Source organism: Lemur catta, chromosome 3 (assembly GCF_020740605.2).
Source record: "Lemur catta isolate mLemCat1 chromosome 3, mLemCat1.pri, whole genome shotgun sequence".
NCBI lineage: Eukaryota > Metazoa > Chordata > Mammalia > Primates > Lemuridae > Lemur > Lemur catta.
In genome coordinates this window covers 38476933-38495135 of record NC_059130.1, presented here as the reverse complement: position 1 = coordinate 38495135, position 18203 = coordinate 38476933, and the positions used below count along the sequence as shown (strand labels likewise).

The 18203-nt window shown below is 45.0% G+C and overlaps 1 protein-coding gene across 2 annotated transcripts in view; it reads right to left on the bottom strand.

The window, feature by feature from the left end:
* ASTN1 (astrotactin 1) overlaps positions 1–2219 on the bottom strand; it is a 309276-nt gene extending 307057 nt beyond the window's left edge. Inside the window, exon 1 of one of the 2 annotated variants that reach the window (XM_045547290.1) lies at positions 1804–2219. In XM_045547290.1, the coding sequence (XP_045403246.1) occupies positions 1804–2086 (283 nt within the window). In that variant the 5' untranslated portion in view covers positions 2087–2219. The remainder of the gene's footprint in view (positions 1–1803) is intronic. The other variant, XM_045547288.1, reaches the window with a different exon arrangement.
* Positions 2220–18203: the final 15984 nt, after the last annotated feature.

The window sequence follows — 18203 nt, the reverse complement described above, 5'->3', positions numbered from 1 at the left end:
TTGGAATTCTACAAAAAAGGAAGTGGAATTTTGAATACCTGCTAGCCCAACCTTCCTTTTTTCATGGAGCACACACATCCCTCTTCACGCACCATAAACACTGCATACAGAGCCCCAAACAGCTTCTTTAGAAACACATAATTTCCTACACTCATTCTTATATACTATGATGAACAGATTGTACCTGCACATCAGCATGACTTCCACACAAAATTTACATCCACTGGAGAACCCAGCAATTGTACATTTTGATGAGCAGCATATTCACAATGTTCCCATTCCCAGTGAACCCCCGGTCTTTATTATGTTATCAGTCTTTTTAATGCAAAAATATATAATCCTATCAAGAGTGTAGATTGGGTTTAATGGGTTTGACAGAGCTGCACTCCAGGAACTGTGAACCAACTTTTCCAAGGACCAGGCAATTTTTGAAATTGCTTTTCCATAGGGGTGGAGTTTACTCACCCACTTCCTCATATTTTCAGTGTGAAGGTATCTCTTGTGAAGGAAGAGCAAGAGGGAGATGTTAGAATTCCACATGTGGCTCTAACCTACATGTGGCCATCAGGAAGCCATGTTCCTGTAAAGTGAACTCTAGTAGGCAGGGCATTAAGTAGGTGGAACAGCCTCCTAGATATTTTCTTTCTTTTTTTTTTTTTTTTTTTCCCTTGGATCTAGAGACTGATTTGTGGTTACCTTTGAATTCTCTCTTGGGCAAAGTAAAAATAATGTACATCAGTAAAGAAATGGATTGCACAGTAGGCATGCACAGTAGAGTGAGAGATACATTTGCACACAGAGGAGTGAGGAAAATTTGGTTAACTAAGTCCCATGAACTCACAGTGCACTGCAAGGTGCTGGAGCAGGACCACAATATCTTTGTAGCCTGGCAGTGGAGAAGAGTGGTAGATTTGAAATGATGTAGGGGTTTTGTGGCCTGAGAAAATTACAATGGAAGTGCCAAAGAGAGAGATGTAAACAAACAAAGGAAGGAAGATCCTGTTGCCCAGAAAGGTCATTCTGTGTGCAGAAATGCCTATGCCTATCTAAGGTGGCTCTGGGAACAAAGAAGAGACCCATAGTAACCAACTCCAGCTGGATGATTTCTTTACCCAAACAACTGTGAGGCAACTTAGAGATGTGGCTGTAGCTGAACAAGGGGATTGTTGTATCTAAGCATGGAGGTAGGACTTCCCAGGATGAACACCAGGGCTATAAGAAACTTGAGTGTTTGGAAGGCAGGGTGTCAGTAACCTGGTGGCAGCTAAAAGGTTCTCCAGGAAGGAAGACTGGAGATCCAGCCAGTGCAATCTGGCCTGCAAGTGCCTGGCAAGGTGATAACAGGGGATTCGCTTCTAAAGTCCCCAGGAAGTGCTGTGGGTGGGTGTGGGTGTCCAGGGGTGTGAAGCAAAGAGCTGAGCATGTGGCCAGGGAGTGGGGAGGAGGGCGTATGGGAATTGAGCTGGTACCAGACAAGAAGTGCTGTGTGGAGGTGTTCCTGAATCAAACCTGGGACGTCAAGGCTGGGAGAGGTTTCAAAGAGCCTCATGCAACCTGTTCCTTTGGGGCAGGGCGGCTGAGGGGATGCGGAGCATCCAGGTCGGCTGTGGGGAGAAGTCAGGTGCACGGAAGGCGCTAGCCTGCAAGTGGGTGTGGAGAACGGTCCGGGTGCGGGGCGGATCCAAGGAGGCAGGAGTGGGGGAAGGGAGGCCTTCGGAGAGTGGGTGTGTAGAGCGAGCCGGAGTGGGGGGTGGGGGCGCCGGTCCAGCGCCTCCGGCCGCCTCGACCTCCCCCGGGACTCACCCAGCACGAAGTAGGGCAGCTCGGTGTTCTCCAGGTCGTCCACCACGACCATCTCTCCCGGGAAGTCGTTGCGCACCGAGAAGAGGAGCTTGGGCTCGGAGGCCGAGGGGCTGTGCATGATGCTCAGGTCGTTCTCGCGCAGGAAGGGCAGCGCCGACACCGTGATGCTTTTGAGCTTGCACTCCAGCTCCTTCGATGGATCCGCGTCGCCGGCGGCCGCGGCCAGCACCGCCGCCGGCCCCCAGCAGCAGGCGAGCAGGGCGCAGAGCCCGGCTAAAGCCATCTTGAGCCCCGGCCGCCTTCCTCCCAGCGCCGCGGTGGTGGGGGTGGAAGCGAGCGGGGAGGGAGAGAGCGAGCGAGCGCGGGAGGCGGGGGAGGCTGGGGAGGGGATGGAGATCTGGGAGAGCCCAGGTCCCCGGTATGAGATGCCGCTTGCGGAGTGCTGGATTTAAGCTCTGAGGTCTGGAGAGCCCGGATTCTTTGTTTCCCGGAGCTGCTTATCTGGGGAAGGGAATGGGGGAGGGGAAGAGGAGAAAAAGGGAAGGAAGGACGTCGAGAGGGAAGAGGAAGGGAGCTGAGGATTCTAGGGAATCAGGTCAGCCCCCAACTGGCTGCCGGAGCTCCTGCCTCTGTCCTCCTTTGCATCCCCCTGCAGGAGCGACGCTTTTGGCTATCAACTACCTGCACCGCATTTTAACAATATTAGACTTTGCAATGCAAAATCTTCTCTCACCATCATTCAGAAGGCTTGGGAAGGGCACACACATGCACACACCTTAAACGGAGCTTCTTCAAGGCGGTGGAGGGGGGGTGGTCTTTCTAGATGCAAATTCCCCCAATGATTTCATGAAATGTGCTTGTCCTATTCTTGTCTTTTTTTTTTTTCCCACTAGTTGGATTTGTATAGTGGATAAGCGAGTGGTATTAATAGAATAAATGGACATGTGTGTATTTTTACTTAGCACTAACTTTGTAAAATATTTAAAGGATATAGATGGGTGAGTAGATACGCACAATGAAGAAGAAAGCCAATGGCCATTGTACTGCATACAGCTAAGCAGATCAGAACTTTTACTTTCAACTTCTCTCTGCTCCTTCGTTTCAGTTCCATCACAAATGTTATCTACAGTAACCAATAAAAAGATGATTTGAAGAATGACATAATTGATAGAAAAAAGCAGAATTAGCTCAAAGAAATGTTGAGCCTTTAGAGAATCCAGTAAATAGAACAAGCTGGAAGAAAATGTGAGAACAACTAAAGTCTCTAAGCATCTTTAACAAATGGAAAAGTGAAAAAAGAGTATACTTGAGTGTGAGCCAATTAATCCTATTCTGGTCAAGAGTGCAAAGGGTAGATATTCAAGCTCCCACTGAAGCATTCTAAGGAATAACACCAGCACCACTTAGAAGATATGTTCCCAGCAGTGCTGAGCAGTGTTGCCTTTTAAAAATGATGATAGTGTGCAATAGGCGGTGGCATAAAAGTGACGTTTGGGTATGCCACAATCCGATGTTTAAATGAACCTTCTCTTATATGATAACCAATAATTTATTTCAAAACTGTGCCCCTCCCACATCATTTGTTCAATGCTGATTTAAATACTAGGAGGGATAAAGACTGTGTTATAGGTAGTTCCCACTCTCTGGAAATTTAATGCATCACCCTTGTCAAAGAGGACTTCTATTTTAAAAACAATTGCATTCTCTTGGTACCTGGTGTCAATTTATTGGCATATGTGAATATATGTCCTTCAAAAGACAAAAAAATCTCTTGCAGTATATTTTACAAGGTTTATCTAGCTGAATACAGAAAACAAGCCTTATTTACGGTCATGTGTAAGGAGTTAAAGATTGTTTACCTCCCCCTCCACCCACAAAAAGAAGAAACAAAATACTTTATTGTAAGTTGAGTTTTTAATCCTGACTTATGAGGGAATTAACCCAGAGGTATATTACCATGCAGCATTGCAAATGAGTACAAAAAAGATATATCAGCTAATGACCTTTTGAAAACTCATCCTCATCTTCATTGCTCCCCTAGGAGAGAAAGAGCCCATGATATGAAAAGAGAGTAGGAAAAGAGCCCTTTTTCCTACTCTCCCTGGCACATAAAAAGCAGTATTAAACTTAGTTAGCAAGGTTATTTGTCATTGAGTAACTAGAGTGGATGCCAGGAAAACACACTCAGCCCTAGAATGTGAGAAATGGTATGAAAGTACCAGATCAACTATTCATCCAATCTCTTGTTTAATAGATAAGAAAATCAAGGCCATTGAAATTGTGAGGTGCTTTATGAGATCGATTTGCTACAAAGGTATGGATCTAAGACCATAAACAAGATTTCTTTGCCCAGTGCTCTTTCCACTCACTACACAGTTATGGAACACGGGGGTACACCCATGGATAATCATTGGACTTATGGAACATGGTAAATCATTCAGCAAACATTTGTGTACCTACTGTATCCTGGGCATTAGACTATGAATGGGCAGAAAAATACTCCTGCTTTTAAGTAGAGTATAATGTACCACCATTTTGAAATTTTTCTAATTTTCTGAAGTCTTGAGTCATGTCAGAAAACCCAAGTGAACCACTTAGGGATGGTTTTATGGTAAGTCAATATCTAGTCTTCTTAAAATGTATATTGAGTTAGAAATAGTTGGTAATTAGTATCTCAAAACTTCATAGACCTCTCTCTCTCTAAAGAAGGGTCAAGCAAGAGAAGCTGGAGAAATAAAAAGAGAGCATATTTTGCAAGGGCCCTTGCTTCCTGTGAACACTGATGCAATGTCAGGTGGTCTTCACGTAGGGAATTAAATGCCTAGAAATGGGGGTAGAGGTTGAAGTTAACAGAAACCAGAACATCTCCACTGTGTGATGTTTTACATTTAGAGGTGGGGAGAAATGTTATGCATCTCAATCCTCACCTTTGCATGGAGGTAAAATGATGTAGTGCAACAGCAGATTTGGACTCAAGCTTCAACTCCATAATTTTTTTTTTTATTTGGAGATGAGCTTGGACCATTCTTATCTTCAGTTTCTCCATCAATAAAATGGGATCTATCATCTCTCCCCACCCCACAGGTTACAGACAATATATGTGAAAATACTTATCTTCTTTAAAACACTATAAAATAACAAGCTCTGTTATCTCCAATCTTGACTTTTCCCCTGAGGTCCATCTTCCTATATTTACGTGACAATGGCCTCTTTTCTTAACCTTAAAATAGCTTTTGATAGCTTTACCTGCACAGCCACAAGCTTTGTCTTCACAAAATCTTACTTTCATCATGCCTTTCTAGTTTTCCTTTTTCTACAGAATTTAGTTCAAACACCCTGGTTTGGAAATGTAAAACCTCTTCCCATCTCTCCAGGCCAATGTCCAGCCTCACTTACACAGCAAAAACTTCCATCACTTCTTTTTCTCATAGCTTCTCTCACTGAGTGCTTATTTACACACACACACACACACACACAGAGACACACACACACATGCACACCCTCAGGAGGCCTAGAGCCATTTCCTAATGCGGTGTTTTGCATTCAATATTCTTATCTGCAAAATAGAAATAATACTACATAATTCTTAGGGAAGTTGTGAGGAGGAAATGAGATTATGTATATAAAGGATCTGACACATTTTAGGCATTTAGTTGGTGTTCCATAATGATAGCCTTTGCCATTATCACCTTATTCAATTATCTTGGAGAGAAAGGAGGCTTCAGAATTATCTCCACAAGATTTTCTCCAGTGTAGTAGCCAAAAGCAAATTAAGTGATTTACACTTCTTGGTGCTTTCCCAGGAGAAATGACTACATATGTCCACTAAAAGACAAAACAAGAACATTCATAACAGGTTTACTTACAGTAGACAAAAAATGGAAATATCCATCAATAAGAGAATGAATAAATGTCATAGAGTTGTGTAGTGGAATAGTACACAGTGATAAATAATGCAGCTACATGGATGAATTTTACAGACATAACAATGTGTGAAAGAATTTAGACACAAAAGAGTGTATACTCTAAGATCCTGTATTTACAAAATTCAAGAGCAAGTAACATGAATCTTTGGTGATGGAAGTCAGAATAGTAGTTATTTCTGGGGATGGAGGGTTTTGACCAATAAGGGGCAGGATTCTGCTTCCTGGGGTGCTGGAAATGATGTGAGTAGTGGTTACATAGATGCATATATAGGCAAAAATTCATCAAACTATACATTTGTGGAATTTCTTAATGTGTATCTTACCTCATTAAAAAAATTTTATATGGCTTAGGACTTCATAGGAGCAGAAAGCACAAGCAAGTTTTTCTTTTTTCAAGTGGTTTTCTTGTCTGCCAACTTTACCTTTCTATCTTCTGGAGAGATCATGGAAATTTTAACTTAACTTCCATTGAAATTAGAAATCAGGTGTTCAATCATTTCCTCGATTTACCCACTCCCTTACACTATCTCAAAAGAACCTCAACATCCAGTGTCATCACTTGGGATAGGTTCAGTGGGCCTCTCACCCTAGGTAGGAATCACGGGAGTAAGTAATTCAGCAGTTGGCCAGTGATAGATTTAAACTTTCAGTGGTTCACTTGGATATTTTATTCTACATGTAGAGCTGGGGACCCTGTGGGACCACCATTCTCTGACATGTTTTGTAACTTAGGCAAACAGATACTTGCAGTATGCAGAAGGAAGGTCAAATTTGTATAAGATACAGAGGAAGGAATACAAGTGAAAGTTATGAATGTGTGGGGCTTAAAGTACATACATGAGGTACAATTTCTTATTTTTCCTCACTCACTCAGAATTTATGGCATCCTGATGCTATTTAGCTAATCCCCATGTACACTGCTTTAGCATTCATTAAATCTCCACATTCTTGTATTTGTGTCTAGTTCTTTACAAAATAACCTCTGACGTTGCTCTCCATTCAAGGAAACTGAATTGAGACATTCCCTTTCTCTCTGTATATTGTGTTCTCCTCTCCCTGCTGCCCCCACTATCTAACTTAGTGTGAATCCCCAAATTCCATCGCCAGCTCCAGCCCCCAGCTCTTCTGCAGAGGTGGATTTTTCTTCCACTATCACTTTCCCATGCTCTTGCCAAAATTTAGTGTAGTATGCCAGTTAGCAGCATGTATTTCAGCTTTGCACCCTCATTAGGACATCAAAAATATATAATTCACACCGTTCCATTTACAGTTAATATTTTCCTCTCTTCCTCCTTCCTCCTTCCTCTCTTCCCCTCCCTCTCTCCCCGCCTCAATTCACAGGCCCAGCACAGCACCTGTTTCACAGAAACAAGGCTGGTCCTGTTCTGAGCTCTCTAGTCTTGCTTTAAAAACCAAACGGAGATGCACAGCCCCTCTTCCTGACACATACTGAAGTGAAAGGAGACACGCAGAGGGAAAACACCACAGGCAAAACAATTCCCTTTTTTGAAAGCAGGACATTTTTTTTAACTTAATCTCTCCTTGGAAACCTGAAGGTTTCTCCTCCGTGCCTTCGTCTTCACAGTCCTGGTATGGGGGGAGAATGCTTCTTAATTTAGCTGTCCAGCGTCTCTGAATCCGTTTCTCTCTCTAGCCAGCTTATTGGCTCCTGCTGTCTTTTGCCTCTCTGTCTCTCTTTTTTTTTTTGTATCTCCGAGTGTGTGTGTGTGTGTGTGTGTGTGTACTAAGTACTTTTCACTTGGGAGCTTATTTCTAATTAAGTAATTCAAGAGGGCAGAATGCACAAAACAACCGAAGGAAACCTCAAATGAGAAGGAAAATGGCTCAAATGGGTCCCCATCTCTGGGAGTTCTAGTTAAGCAAGCAAGCAAAATGGGCTGGGACAAATGATTATTGTAACTCAGGAAGATTAGAAGAGAATATAATTAGCTCCCCAGCTACTTCTTGTTCCTCATCCTTCTTAAGACTCTCCAACGCCTCAGCCATGAATTTATCCAAAGCTTCCTTCTCCACACCAAAAAGTCCCTGCTGCAAGGCTGGGAGGGTTAACGGAGCTGGTACCCCAGCCTGCCAGCTAACCAAGGGGGAGAGCGGGGAGGCTCAGAGCCCGCCCCCTGCCAGGCCGCCCAGCCAATGGGCACCTAGGGGGCGTGTGGCGCTGTGTCCCATTGGCTGCCAACCTACGTGCATAAGAAAGAAAGAGAGAGGCAGGCAGGGCAGCATTGTTATCTTAAGACACTCATCTGGTGTCTGAGTCTGCAGGTGACACTGCTTAGGTACGGCGCGGAGCGGGGACGCGCGAGGCTGTCGCTCTGGGATGCCATCCGCCTGCCTCACAAGCTGCTCGCGGCTCCTCCGGCGGCGCCTCCGCTGAGCTCGCAGGACTCCGGTAGCACTTGCTCAGGGACGTGCACCTGCCGTGCGCTCCGAGGGCAGGGGCCGGTCTGCAGGCAGTCGCGGGAGCGGTGAGCCGGAGGAACTGTCTGTCCGGGTGCACGGCAGTGATTTCTGAGGAGAGAGAGGGCGAGTGAGTCTCTTTAGAGTTGAGTCCTCCGCAAGATCTTGGGTTTCTCCTCGGCAGAGGGACGGCGGAGTCCTCCAGCTGGGTTTTGCACTTTCCTTACCTCTCCCACCCTCGTGCGCGCCGGCCGGGCGCCGAAGCTCCGCTCCGAAGATGCTCTGGGAGACCAGGATCCTTGCTGCTCCTTGGGAAGGCAGCAGCCCAGTGGTCTAACGTCGGCGGCGGCGGCGGCAGCAACGGCAAAGCAGGGAGCAAGAGAATTAGAAAAGAGACATCTGCTCCCTCTCACAAGCTGAGGGGGAGGCATTCACGTTCCCCCAGATGAGAAAGAGCCACAAGACATCGTGAAGTAAAAACTTTGGAAAGCTGCCACTGGAGATGTTGCACAGAAACCTGGAATCTTTTAGGAGTCTCCTCCCAGTCCGTGAAGGTTTGGGGAGCAGCTGATACAGCAAGGAGGGCTCTTGCAAGGATTCAAGGTAACAGTGCAGGGTTTTGGTGATTTTTCCCAATTTCTCTCTTTCATTGTCCTTTCATTTTGCTGTCATACAGCCCAGCCCTCTTGCCCTGGTGCTTGGTAGTTGCTGGCAGAAGGAATGGTTCCACTTCTCCTAGCTGCTGCCTTGTGGAGCTGAGCAATGGACTTTGGGGTTTATCTGGAGATCGCCCTGGTATTGCCTCCGGTTATTGCATGGCTGTCACAGGGCTTGGGCACTCTTCCTGACCTACATTGCTTTTGCCTGGTTTAAGTCCTCAAAGTTAGAGCAACTCCCATTCGCTACAAAAAAATTCAATCGGGCTGCATAATTGCAAAAGATGACAAGGACTTTTCCTTGCCCAGCCGTTACTGGGAGGTTCACTATGTTTAAGAGGGACCCCAGAGAGCTGAGGTCATGATGCAGGATACATTTATACTCACATGTTCGTAGAGCCCTATGGATGTCTCTAGAGGCCAGCCTCTCTCGTCTGCATATGCAACCAGGAAAAAAAATTCCAAAGAGTGAGCCAGATAGGTTGCAAATACTCTCCCCAGGGCGGTGGCAGAAGCCCCATTTATTGAGTTGAGCCTGGCAGAGCACCAGAGACACTAGAGGAGAACACTGATGTGCTGAAAGGAGGGGTGTGCTGGTATCATCTAGAAGATCTCTCTCCCTGTTTGTGATCATCTGGGGTACACAGTTGAATGCTGCCTGTGGGGTGTGTGTGTGTGTGTGTGTGTGTGTGCTTGTGCTCACAGCTGTATGCAGGAAGCAGGCTGCCCACAGAAGAACCAAGCATGTGCTGCACCCTTCCCAGGCCATGAATGCCTGGAGTGTTCCTTCCTAGCAGGAGCATGAACTTGTGAGCTGCTGTTCTAGCCCAGAGGAGTTTTCTCCTCACTAAGCAGTCCCTCTGCGTGGTACGTATTTATCCAGGGTATATAGACCTAAGCCAAATATTAACTAACATTCAAGCTAATGCACTGTAATGTGATTGAACTGTATGTGTGCTCTTCCTAGCCCTGGGAGCAGGGTGCCATGAACAGAAACAAATGTTTTGTTAAAAGGATAACAGTTATAAAAGGCCATGCTGATAGCTGGGTAATCTGGGCCTTATCCAACAGGGACAGTGATATGTCAGCATAGACCAATCAGAAGAATAAAAGGCATATTGTAAGTCAAGTATTTCTGCCTCAGTCTTTCTCCAGACATGTGCATGTCAAAATCTCTCTCTCTCCCTCCCTCCCCCCCCCTCTCTCTCTTTCTCTCTCTCTCTCTCTCTCTCTCTCCCCACCCACACTCCCCGACCATGCTCTCTAGAATACATGCAATGCCAGTATTAACAAGCAGCTAAAATATTTTACCAAATCCCCTGGGGGGCAGTCTGATGACATCAGGCAACAGCAAAGTGATGCTGGAGTTTGTGTGTTTTCCCTCTTGACTTCACACAGTTGTGTACATATTATTTGTTTAAGGCACGACCCTCTGGAGTTCCCTCTCACCCAGAATAAGTTGCTTTGCAGCATTGAGGCCATGACCAAGCAATGCCACCATAATGATCCTGTCTTACAATATCACAGCTGCTGCCTACTTTGGGAAAGATGCATACTTTGCTTCTTTGAGGAGGGATATGATCTGAAAAGGTGCAGAGCATATATACTGTGACATGTTGGGGGGAAAGGAAGCAAATGTCAGAACATAGTCCCCCCTGCTGGAGGGCAGCTGGCTCCAAAGGGTTGGACAACTGGCTGCAGCTATGGAGAAGACAGAAGCATTCTTAACTCTTGCTTCCCTCTCCTCACCCAAAATGGAGCTGGCTTTGTCTTCCAGAAAGGAGTGATGTGTGCTGCAGTGTGGGCACAAGAAAGGAGGTAAGGAGGAAAGGGCTAGGGAGGGAAGAAGGTCCCTGCTCTTCTAGCACTGGGCTGGTTTCAATGATGGGGAGCATCTTCTCTCTTTGGCCCTCAGAATCATCTTCTGGGTGTTCCTTTCTGGCCTCCTGACAGGTTGTTTATTGAGCAAGGCCAAAGGGCAAAGAACATCTCTGTGTCACCAACTCCTCCTATGCCCTTTTCCGAGACATAGGCTAGCCACCCGGGAGCATCACATAAAAAAGATACCCTCCTCCGAGACGCTGCTCCAAAATCCCTCCACAGCTCATAAACAAGAGGTAATCTGGAGGGACTTGAGACATCTGCGTGGGCGCTTTCTGCTGACTGGGATGCTTAGTGTTGAGGTTTCCTGGTTAGTGTTTTGTTTTCCCCACTGCGCAGTATATTTTTGGTGATTCAAATCTTTCACTTAAATAATAAGACCTTGTATACATTTTATAATGGCAGCCTTTTCCAAAGGGCTGGGAGCACGTTACGGAGCTCATCTAATTAATCCTCACACAGCTTATTGTCTCATTTATCTTTGATTACCCTAAGAAGTAGAACTAGAATGATTTTAAACTCCTTCTTGGAAAAGGGAGGGCAGGGAACCTCAGAAAGAAAAACTGCTTGACATGGGTCGCACAGCACTTAAGGAAGACTATGGAGTGGTCTCTGGTCCTCGTTCCTAAACTAGCCCCGGACTTCACAAGGCTTTCTAAGAAACGGTTAATCTTAGTAGTTGTAATCTGATTTAGTTGTGTGCTTTACAAGGATGCAAAGTCGCAGTGACACAGGTTTGTCCTTTGGAATTAACCTAAAGGCTATGAGGGATAAAAGTCTTATGAGCCTTTGCTTTTGCCCTCACTGATTTTACAGTCTAGGTGGGAAACTAGGCTCACGTCTGGGAAAAGGGAAATGAAAATATAAGTTCTAAACAGTAGCTCAACACAAGAGAAGTCACTAGGCTGACCTAATTCATCTGCAATTGACCTGCACAGATAATGAGAGCTATCGGCGTTCAAAGGATGGAGAACTTGAGTTGAGCCATAAAGGATGGGGTAGGATTTGTTTGGATAGAAAAAGACACTGACTACAGCATGGCTGGGAAGGCTGGAACTTCAAAGCTTGTGTGATTTCTTGGGGTTTACCCTGGCCTACCTCTCCCCGTGTATCCTGGAAATACCATACTCCTGTTTTAATTATTTCAAACGTATATTGACCTAAAGGAAGTTGCCCTAGACCCTAGGCAGAGGTCTCTGAAATGTTAGGCATCTCACTGAATGTTGAAAATTACCTAACATTCCACCCACCCTTAAGTCTAAACTATATATTATGGAAAAAATATTGCTCAAGGTCAAAGAGCTTATCAATATCATATCCAAAAATTTGAATGAGGATATTGGAGGAAAGCAGGCAAATTTCAAGAGAACACAAGACAATCTTCTTATATTTTAGTATCAGAGTCTCCTAAGAGAGAGCCTTGATTTTCCTCCATTTCCTATTTCCCCACCCAAATGTTCCTCTTGGGGTTTACTTAGATCTGGCACAGTGCCAAAGCCCTTAGGCATTTAGCATTGAGCAGGAGATTTTCAGTCTTAAGATTCTTGAGCATGCCAATGTACATAACCTCTTGTCTCCCCTTCTCTTTCCCTTTTAATAAAACATAAGCTGTAGCAGTCACAAAGGAGGAGACCACAAAAAAGCAGGAGCGAGTGGGGTGCGCTGTTGCCCGCAGCTGTACCACAGGGCACTGTGTGTGCTCAGCTAAGCAGCAGAGGGGAGAGGCAGCCGCCAGCCAGGCAGCACCAAGGAAGGGCCACGGGCTGTGGCTCACCAGGAGAAGGCTGTGACCAGCCAGCCACACACGTTTGCTTCAGCAGTGGGCATCTCTCCCAGAGGAAAGGTCACGTAGAGCAAGGTGCTGAGAGAGGACTGGTAATGCAGCCACCCTGTCCACTGGACACATCTGCCCATGCTGCCTCCACTGGCTGCACGGGGGCCCCATGCCAGCATGGAGAAAGTCCCTTTTGGACACAAAAGTGGAATGGTTTTCCTAAAGGCACACCATAATTGCTCTCAGGCCAAGAAGAAAATCCCCAGGAGCCCAGTCTGTTTGCTTGCTTCACCCTGGCAGTTCATTCTGGGAACAGGACTCAAGGGACATTTACTCTCTTTTGAAAATCCTGTCCTAGACTTTGCTGTCACCCATGTTTCCTGTGTTACATGACCACGCAGCTAGACTGTACTATGATGCCTTTTCTCTATACTATCCAGAGGCATCCACACCACGTTTGGGGTGGATGTAGGGCTCCAGACCTGGGTGTGTGGTTGCAGCTTAAAGCCCTCTCTACTTGGAAGTGAAGAGATAGGCATCTCAGTTAGGCTTCAGACTGGGGGATGTGGTAGATGCAGATGGGGCCCTGTTTAAATTGTCACTCTGCCCACAGAGAGAAGTAAAGTTGAATACCATGATTATAGCATGGAATCTTTGACAGCCAGTCCCATCATTCCTCTTCCTGAAGCTCACGTGAAATGCAAACAGATCTGGAATGCTGGACTGGACAAAGAGCAGGCAACTGGACACCTCACAGGACTGAACTCTAACTTCACTGTCCAGTATGGTAGCCACTAGCCACATGTGGATCTTGAGCACTTGAGATGTGTGCTCTTTGGCTAAAATATACATCAGACTTTGAAGACTTAGATTTTAAAAGAAGAATGTAAAATATCTCACCAATAATGTTTTATATTGATTACATGTTAAAATGATAATATTCTGAATATACTGGGTTAAATAAAATATACTAAGGTTAGTTTCACCCGTTTCTTTTTACTTTTAAATGTGGTTATAGAAAAGTTAAAGTTACGTATGTGGCTGGCATTATATTCCTTTTGGACAGTGCTGGCTTTGGCCCCGCAGAGCAGTGACAGGCTAATGGGCAGACAGGGCAGAGGCACGAGATGGGAGAGACATAAAAGAGAGAGAACATGGAGGGAGGGGTTTGGAGCAGCCCAGAGAGAGCCTCTATGCATGTATTTCTGAAATTTAAAGTCAAAAAGGGCACAAGTAGCTCACATGGACCTCTGTCTACTTGAGGAGGGACCTTGTTAACACAACTCAGACCACCCAAAGCCTTTGAGAAGCATTGCAGCTCTCAGCTCAATGCAAAGAATGAGCAGGTGGGAGGCTTAATAGTATTACCCTAATATCTTCAAGTGTCTTCCTGATAGTAGAAATACCCAAGTAACTGATCTTTAGGGTCTCGTTGCAAACTGTGAGGACACAACAGTTGAGATCAGCTGGGTGCGTTTGATTTTCCACTCTTCTTCCTGCTCATCTCTGCCACAGTATGACTGCTGCTTGTGAGAGTTCATCCTTCTCAAACCAGACATGTTGATGGTGTGGGGGGGACAAAGAAAAGGCACAGCTATGTGTTAAAGATTGTTTTGTGGACTTACCAAGAAGAAGAATGGGGAGAAGACATAATGAGTGAATTCTATTTAATAATTACAGATTTGAACATCATAAATCATTTATTATTATTATATTATTATTGTTAAACTGCAATAAGGTTTGGCCAGAACTTGAATTCCTCATATTTGCTCAGCATTCTACAGCTCACAGAATGTTTTCATAAGCTTTGTCTCACCTGGCCCTCACAGCAGCCTGTGGGATGGTTGTGACACCCACTCAACGGTTTCATGATCTTCCCCCATATCACCTTTGTTACCGTATTTTCTAATCCTTCTCTTTATGTGCACTTTGTTCACTCTTGCTTAATCCAGCTGATCTTTGTGCTGTTCTTAAATGTTAACCACATAAAAGAGGGATCATTACTTTGCTTTATCCTCTGTTTCCTCATCTGTAAAAACTAAAAATAATAACGCCCCATCTCTCAAAGTGTTGCTCTAAATGTAAAATAAGATAAAATGCACAAGATGCCGAACATAGTTCTAGGCACATTGTAGATGCTAACAAATGTTAACACCCTTTCTTAGTAAAGATCTTCACTTTGAGATCCCCAAGATGAAAACGTCCAAAGCTGAACTTGCAGAACGCACCAGTTCACACCCCAAACCATCTCTTTCTCCAATCCCCTGCGTTGGTTAACAGCACAACTTGACCTCAAGAAGCATAATGAAGAAATGGGGTTGTCCTGGGCTCCACCTTCTCTCACACCACCCCTGCATCTAATCAATCCTACCTCCTAATGATTTCCGGGAGTCACCCTCTGCTCCTCACCCCTCCTGCCACCCTATAATGCCAGGTCTCACGCCCTCCTGCAGTGCTGTCCCAGCACTTGGTCTCCCTATCTCCTCTCTTGAAGGCCGGACATCCCCGTTTCCTGCCTGCAGCCAGGGTGCTCTTTCAAAATGGTCAGTTTGACTATGCTTCTCCTCTTCTTGTCATTCTCCCATGACTCCCCACTACTGTTAGAATGACATCCAAGTTTCAGGCATGACACACAGGAGCTCCTTCATGAGCTGGTCCAACTGCCTTTCTGTGCATCTCTCCCACCGCCCCCTTCTCTGGTGGCAGCCACTCGAACACCAGGCACTGCCTCAGGACTCCGCAGCCTTTTACATGCTGGGTTGTTTTCCTGCGGAACCTTCCCCTGTCCTAGTCTCTGCTTCCTGAAAGACTACCGAGCTTCAAGACTCTGTAAATAGTATCTCCTCTGGGAAGGCTTCCCGGAGACTCTGGGACAGAATTAATTGCCTCCCCATTTACACTCCTACACATCTCACTCAAACTCTGTTTCTGCATTCACCACACCATGATTTATTTATATGGCTATCTTCTGCCCTAAGCAGCAGGGGTGGGATTGAGGTTCTAAGCCATATTTCTCTGAAAATATTTATTGCATATATTGAATATGTTAATATGAGTCTGTGCCGGTTCCTGTTCTTAGGCACTGGAGATTCAGCAGAGAGCAACACAGATAAAAGCCCTGCCATCAGGTTGCTTCCATTCCAGCAGTATGATGTGCCGGTAATCATGATAGTGGTTACAATGGACTGCTGGTAATAACTAACCCTGTATTATGCTTCAGTGTCAGGCACTGCACTGAAGACGTTACACACCTTAACTCATTTACTTCGTCTAATGATCCTATAGGATAAGTGGGTTGGTTATTCTCATTTTATAGATGATGAATTGGAGGCCCAGAGAGGTTAAACAGCTTGTCCAAGGCCACACAGCTTGGGGGAGGTGATATCTCAACTAAGTTTAGATTCTGAATCTATAGTCTTTATTACTATGGTATCGAGAAAAATAACCATATGAACAAATAAATAAATGAGATCATTTCAGGTTCTGATAATGATGATAAAATAAGGTATTGTAGGAGAGAGTGACAGAGGTGGTGGGAAAGTCTGTTAGGGTAGGTAATATTTAAATCCATACATAATTTGTCAATTGAGAAAGGTAAAAATTCCAGGGTAAAGTTGAATCTGGGCATCTAAAGAGGAGAGATTGTTTATTCTGTGTAGCCAAGGCACTAGCTGTCGTGATGTCCACCCCTCACTCCAGTAAGTGCCAGACTCAGGCCTGGATGGTCTTAGGGAACAGAAAATAGCCCAAATGCTCCCAAATCTCTCCACCACTAGTCCACTTGTCCCTCCTGTTCTTTTGGGTTAAGACATCTCTCATAATGTGTCCAGTTTGCTGCTCTTGACAAGGGCAGAAGGCGTAGACACACACACACACACACACACACACACACACACACACACACACACACACACCTGCTTTGCTGAACCACTTTATTTCACTTTTCTCCTGTGAACAATGTGTCACTCAGAACCATAGTGAAGTGACAGGCAGAGGCATAGCAAAAGGGCTAGAGACAACCCAGTGGCATGAGAAAAAGGGAAAAAGAAAATTATTTTTTAAGAGGATGAGAAGTGAATTGAACTGGAGGGAGAAGCAGCCAGAATTTGATCAGGGGGAGGCAGGCAGAGGGGGATGCTTCTGAGATGCTGACTATGACCTGTTTCATGACTGGGTGGCAGTTTGCATGATGATAATTTTATTTCTATACACAAATACATATATATTCACACACATGCACACCACATAAATACACATGCATACATCTATGTCTTCTCTCTGAATATTTCTCATAATCAAAGGTTAAATAAATAATTTGGAGAGCAGATGAAACTTGGGTGGGGCAAGTTCATACTTATTTAATATATATCCAAAGCCTATTTTATGATAAAAATTATACTGGGTTCATTTTTACTTACACTGTCTCATTTAATTTTCATTACAACCGTATGAAGTAGGTATCCTTCCTATTTTACAGACTGCAACCGAGGAAGGCAGAGCACGGAGAACCAGCACTCAGACTCAGGGCCCTGCCCCGGCAACATGCCCTCAGCCCTCCACTTCTGGGTCAGCCAAACCTGGTCCTCAGTCTGGTGTTGGTCCCTTGCCAGCTGTGTGACCTCTGTGAGCTTCAGTATCCCCATCTAGTAAAACAGAGAGGATAACAACTTATCTTGCACAAAAATTGTGAAGATTAAAGACAATGATTAAGAAATATCAGCAGAGTTGAGTATCCTTAAGCTTGGAGGAAACTGTTTCCCTGAATTATACAAGGATATATTCATAGTGGTTTTAACCTTTCAAAAAAAGCAGACGACTTTAATCACTAAACCCTTACCTAGAACCCCAATATATAAAGCAGATAAATGGAGACCTGTCTGGCTGGAGCAGGGCTAGGGGTCTGGAGCTCTGCCACCCATCACTTTTCTTTCCTCACCCAAAGTGGTTCCTGGGGCACCTCCTTGGAACCTAAAGGCTGTTCAAAACATATTGAAAAACACAGCACATTGCAATTCATTTAAAATAACTGCCGACATACTAAAATCGATTTTAATATATAAGACTTCCACCAACTCAGACACATCTTCAAAGTTGGGTGAGTCTAGGACCCATTACTGCTGTCGTGCCTTGTCCTCAATGACTGAAAATGCATGACGTTCAATGTCTATGAATGGATGCTTGCTGCGTGCTGGGCACTGTGCTGGATTCTGAAAGTACCGGCTATAAGATCTCACTCAACTCTAACGACTCCCTATGGAGTCCATACTATTATTCCCATTTTGAAGATGAGGAAGAATTAGGTAGGGAGAGGTTAAGTCAATTATCTAAGATCTCACAGGTAGCGAGTAGTGGAGTTGGGATTCTAACTCATGTCACAGGAGAAATTAGAGAGTCAGAATTTTGTCATCAACCTCTGCAGCCTCTTCAACAGTGGATTGGGAGCAATATTGCCTCTCTCAAAAACTTTTTTTTTTTTTTTTTCAGAGACAGGGTGTGGCTCTGTCACCCAGGTTAGAGTGGTGCAGTGGTGCAATCATGGTTCACAGCAACCTCAAACTCCTGGGTTCAAGCGATCCTCCCACCTCAGCCTCTTGAGTAGCTGGGACTACAGGTGTGTGCCACCAAGCCCAACTACTTTTTAAATGTTTTGTGGAGACAGGTTCTTGCTATATTGTCCCGGCTGTTCTCGAACTCTTGGCCTCAAGCGATCCTACAGCCTCAGCCTTCCAAAGTGCTGGGATTACA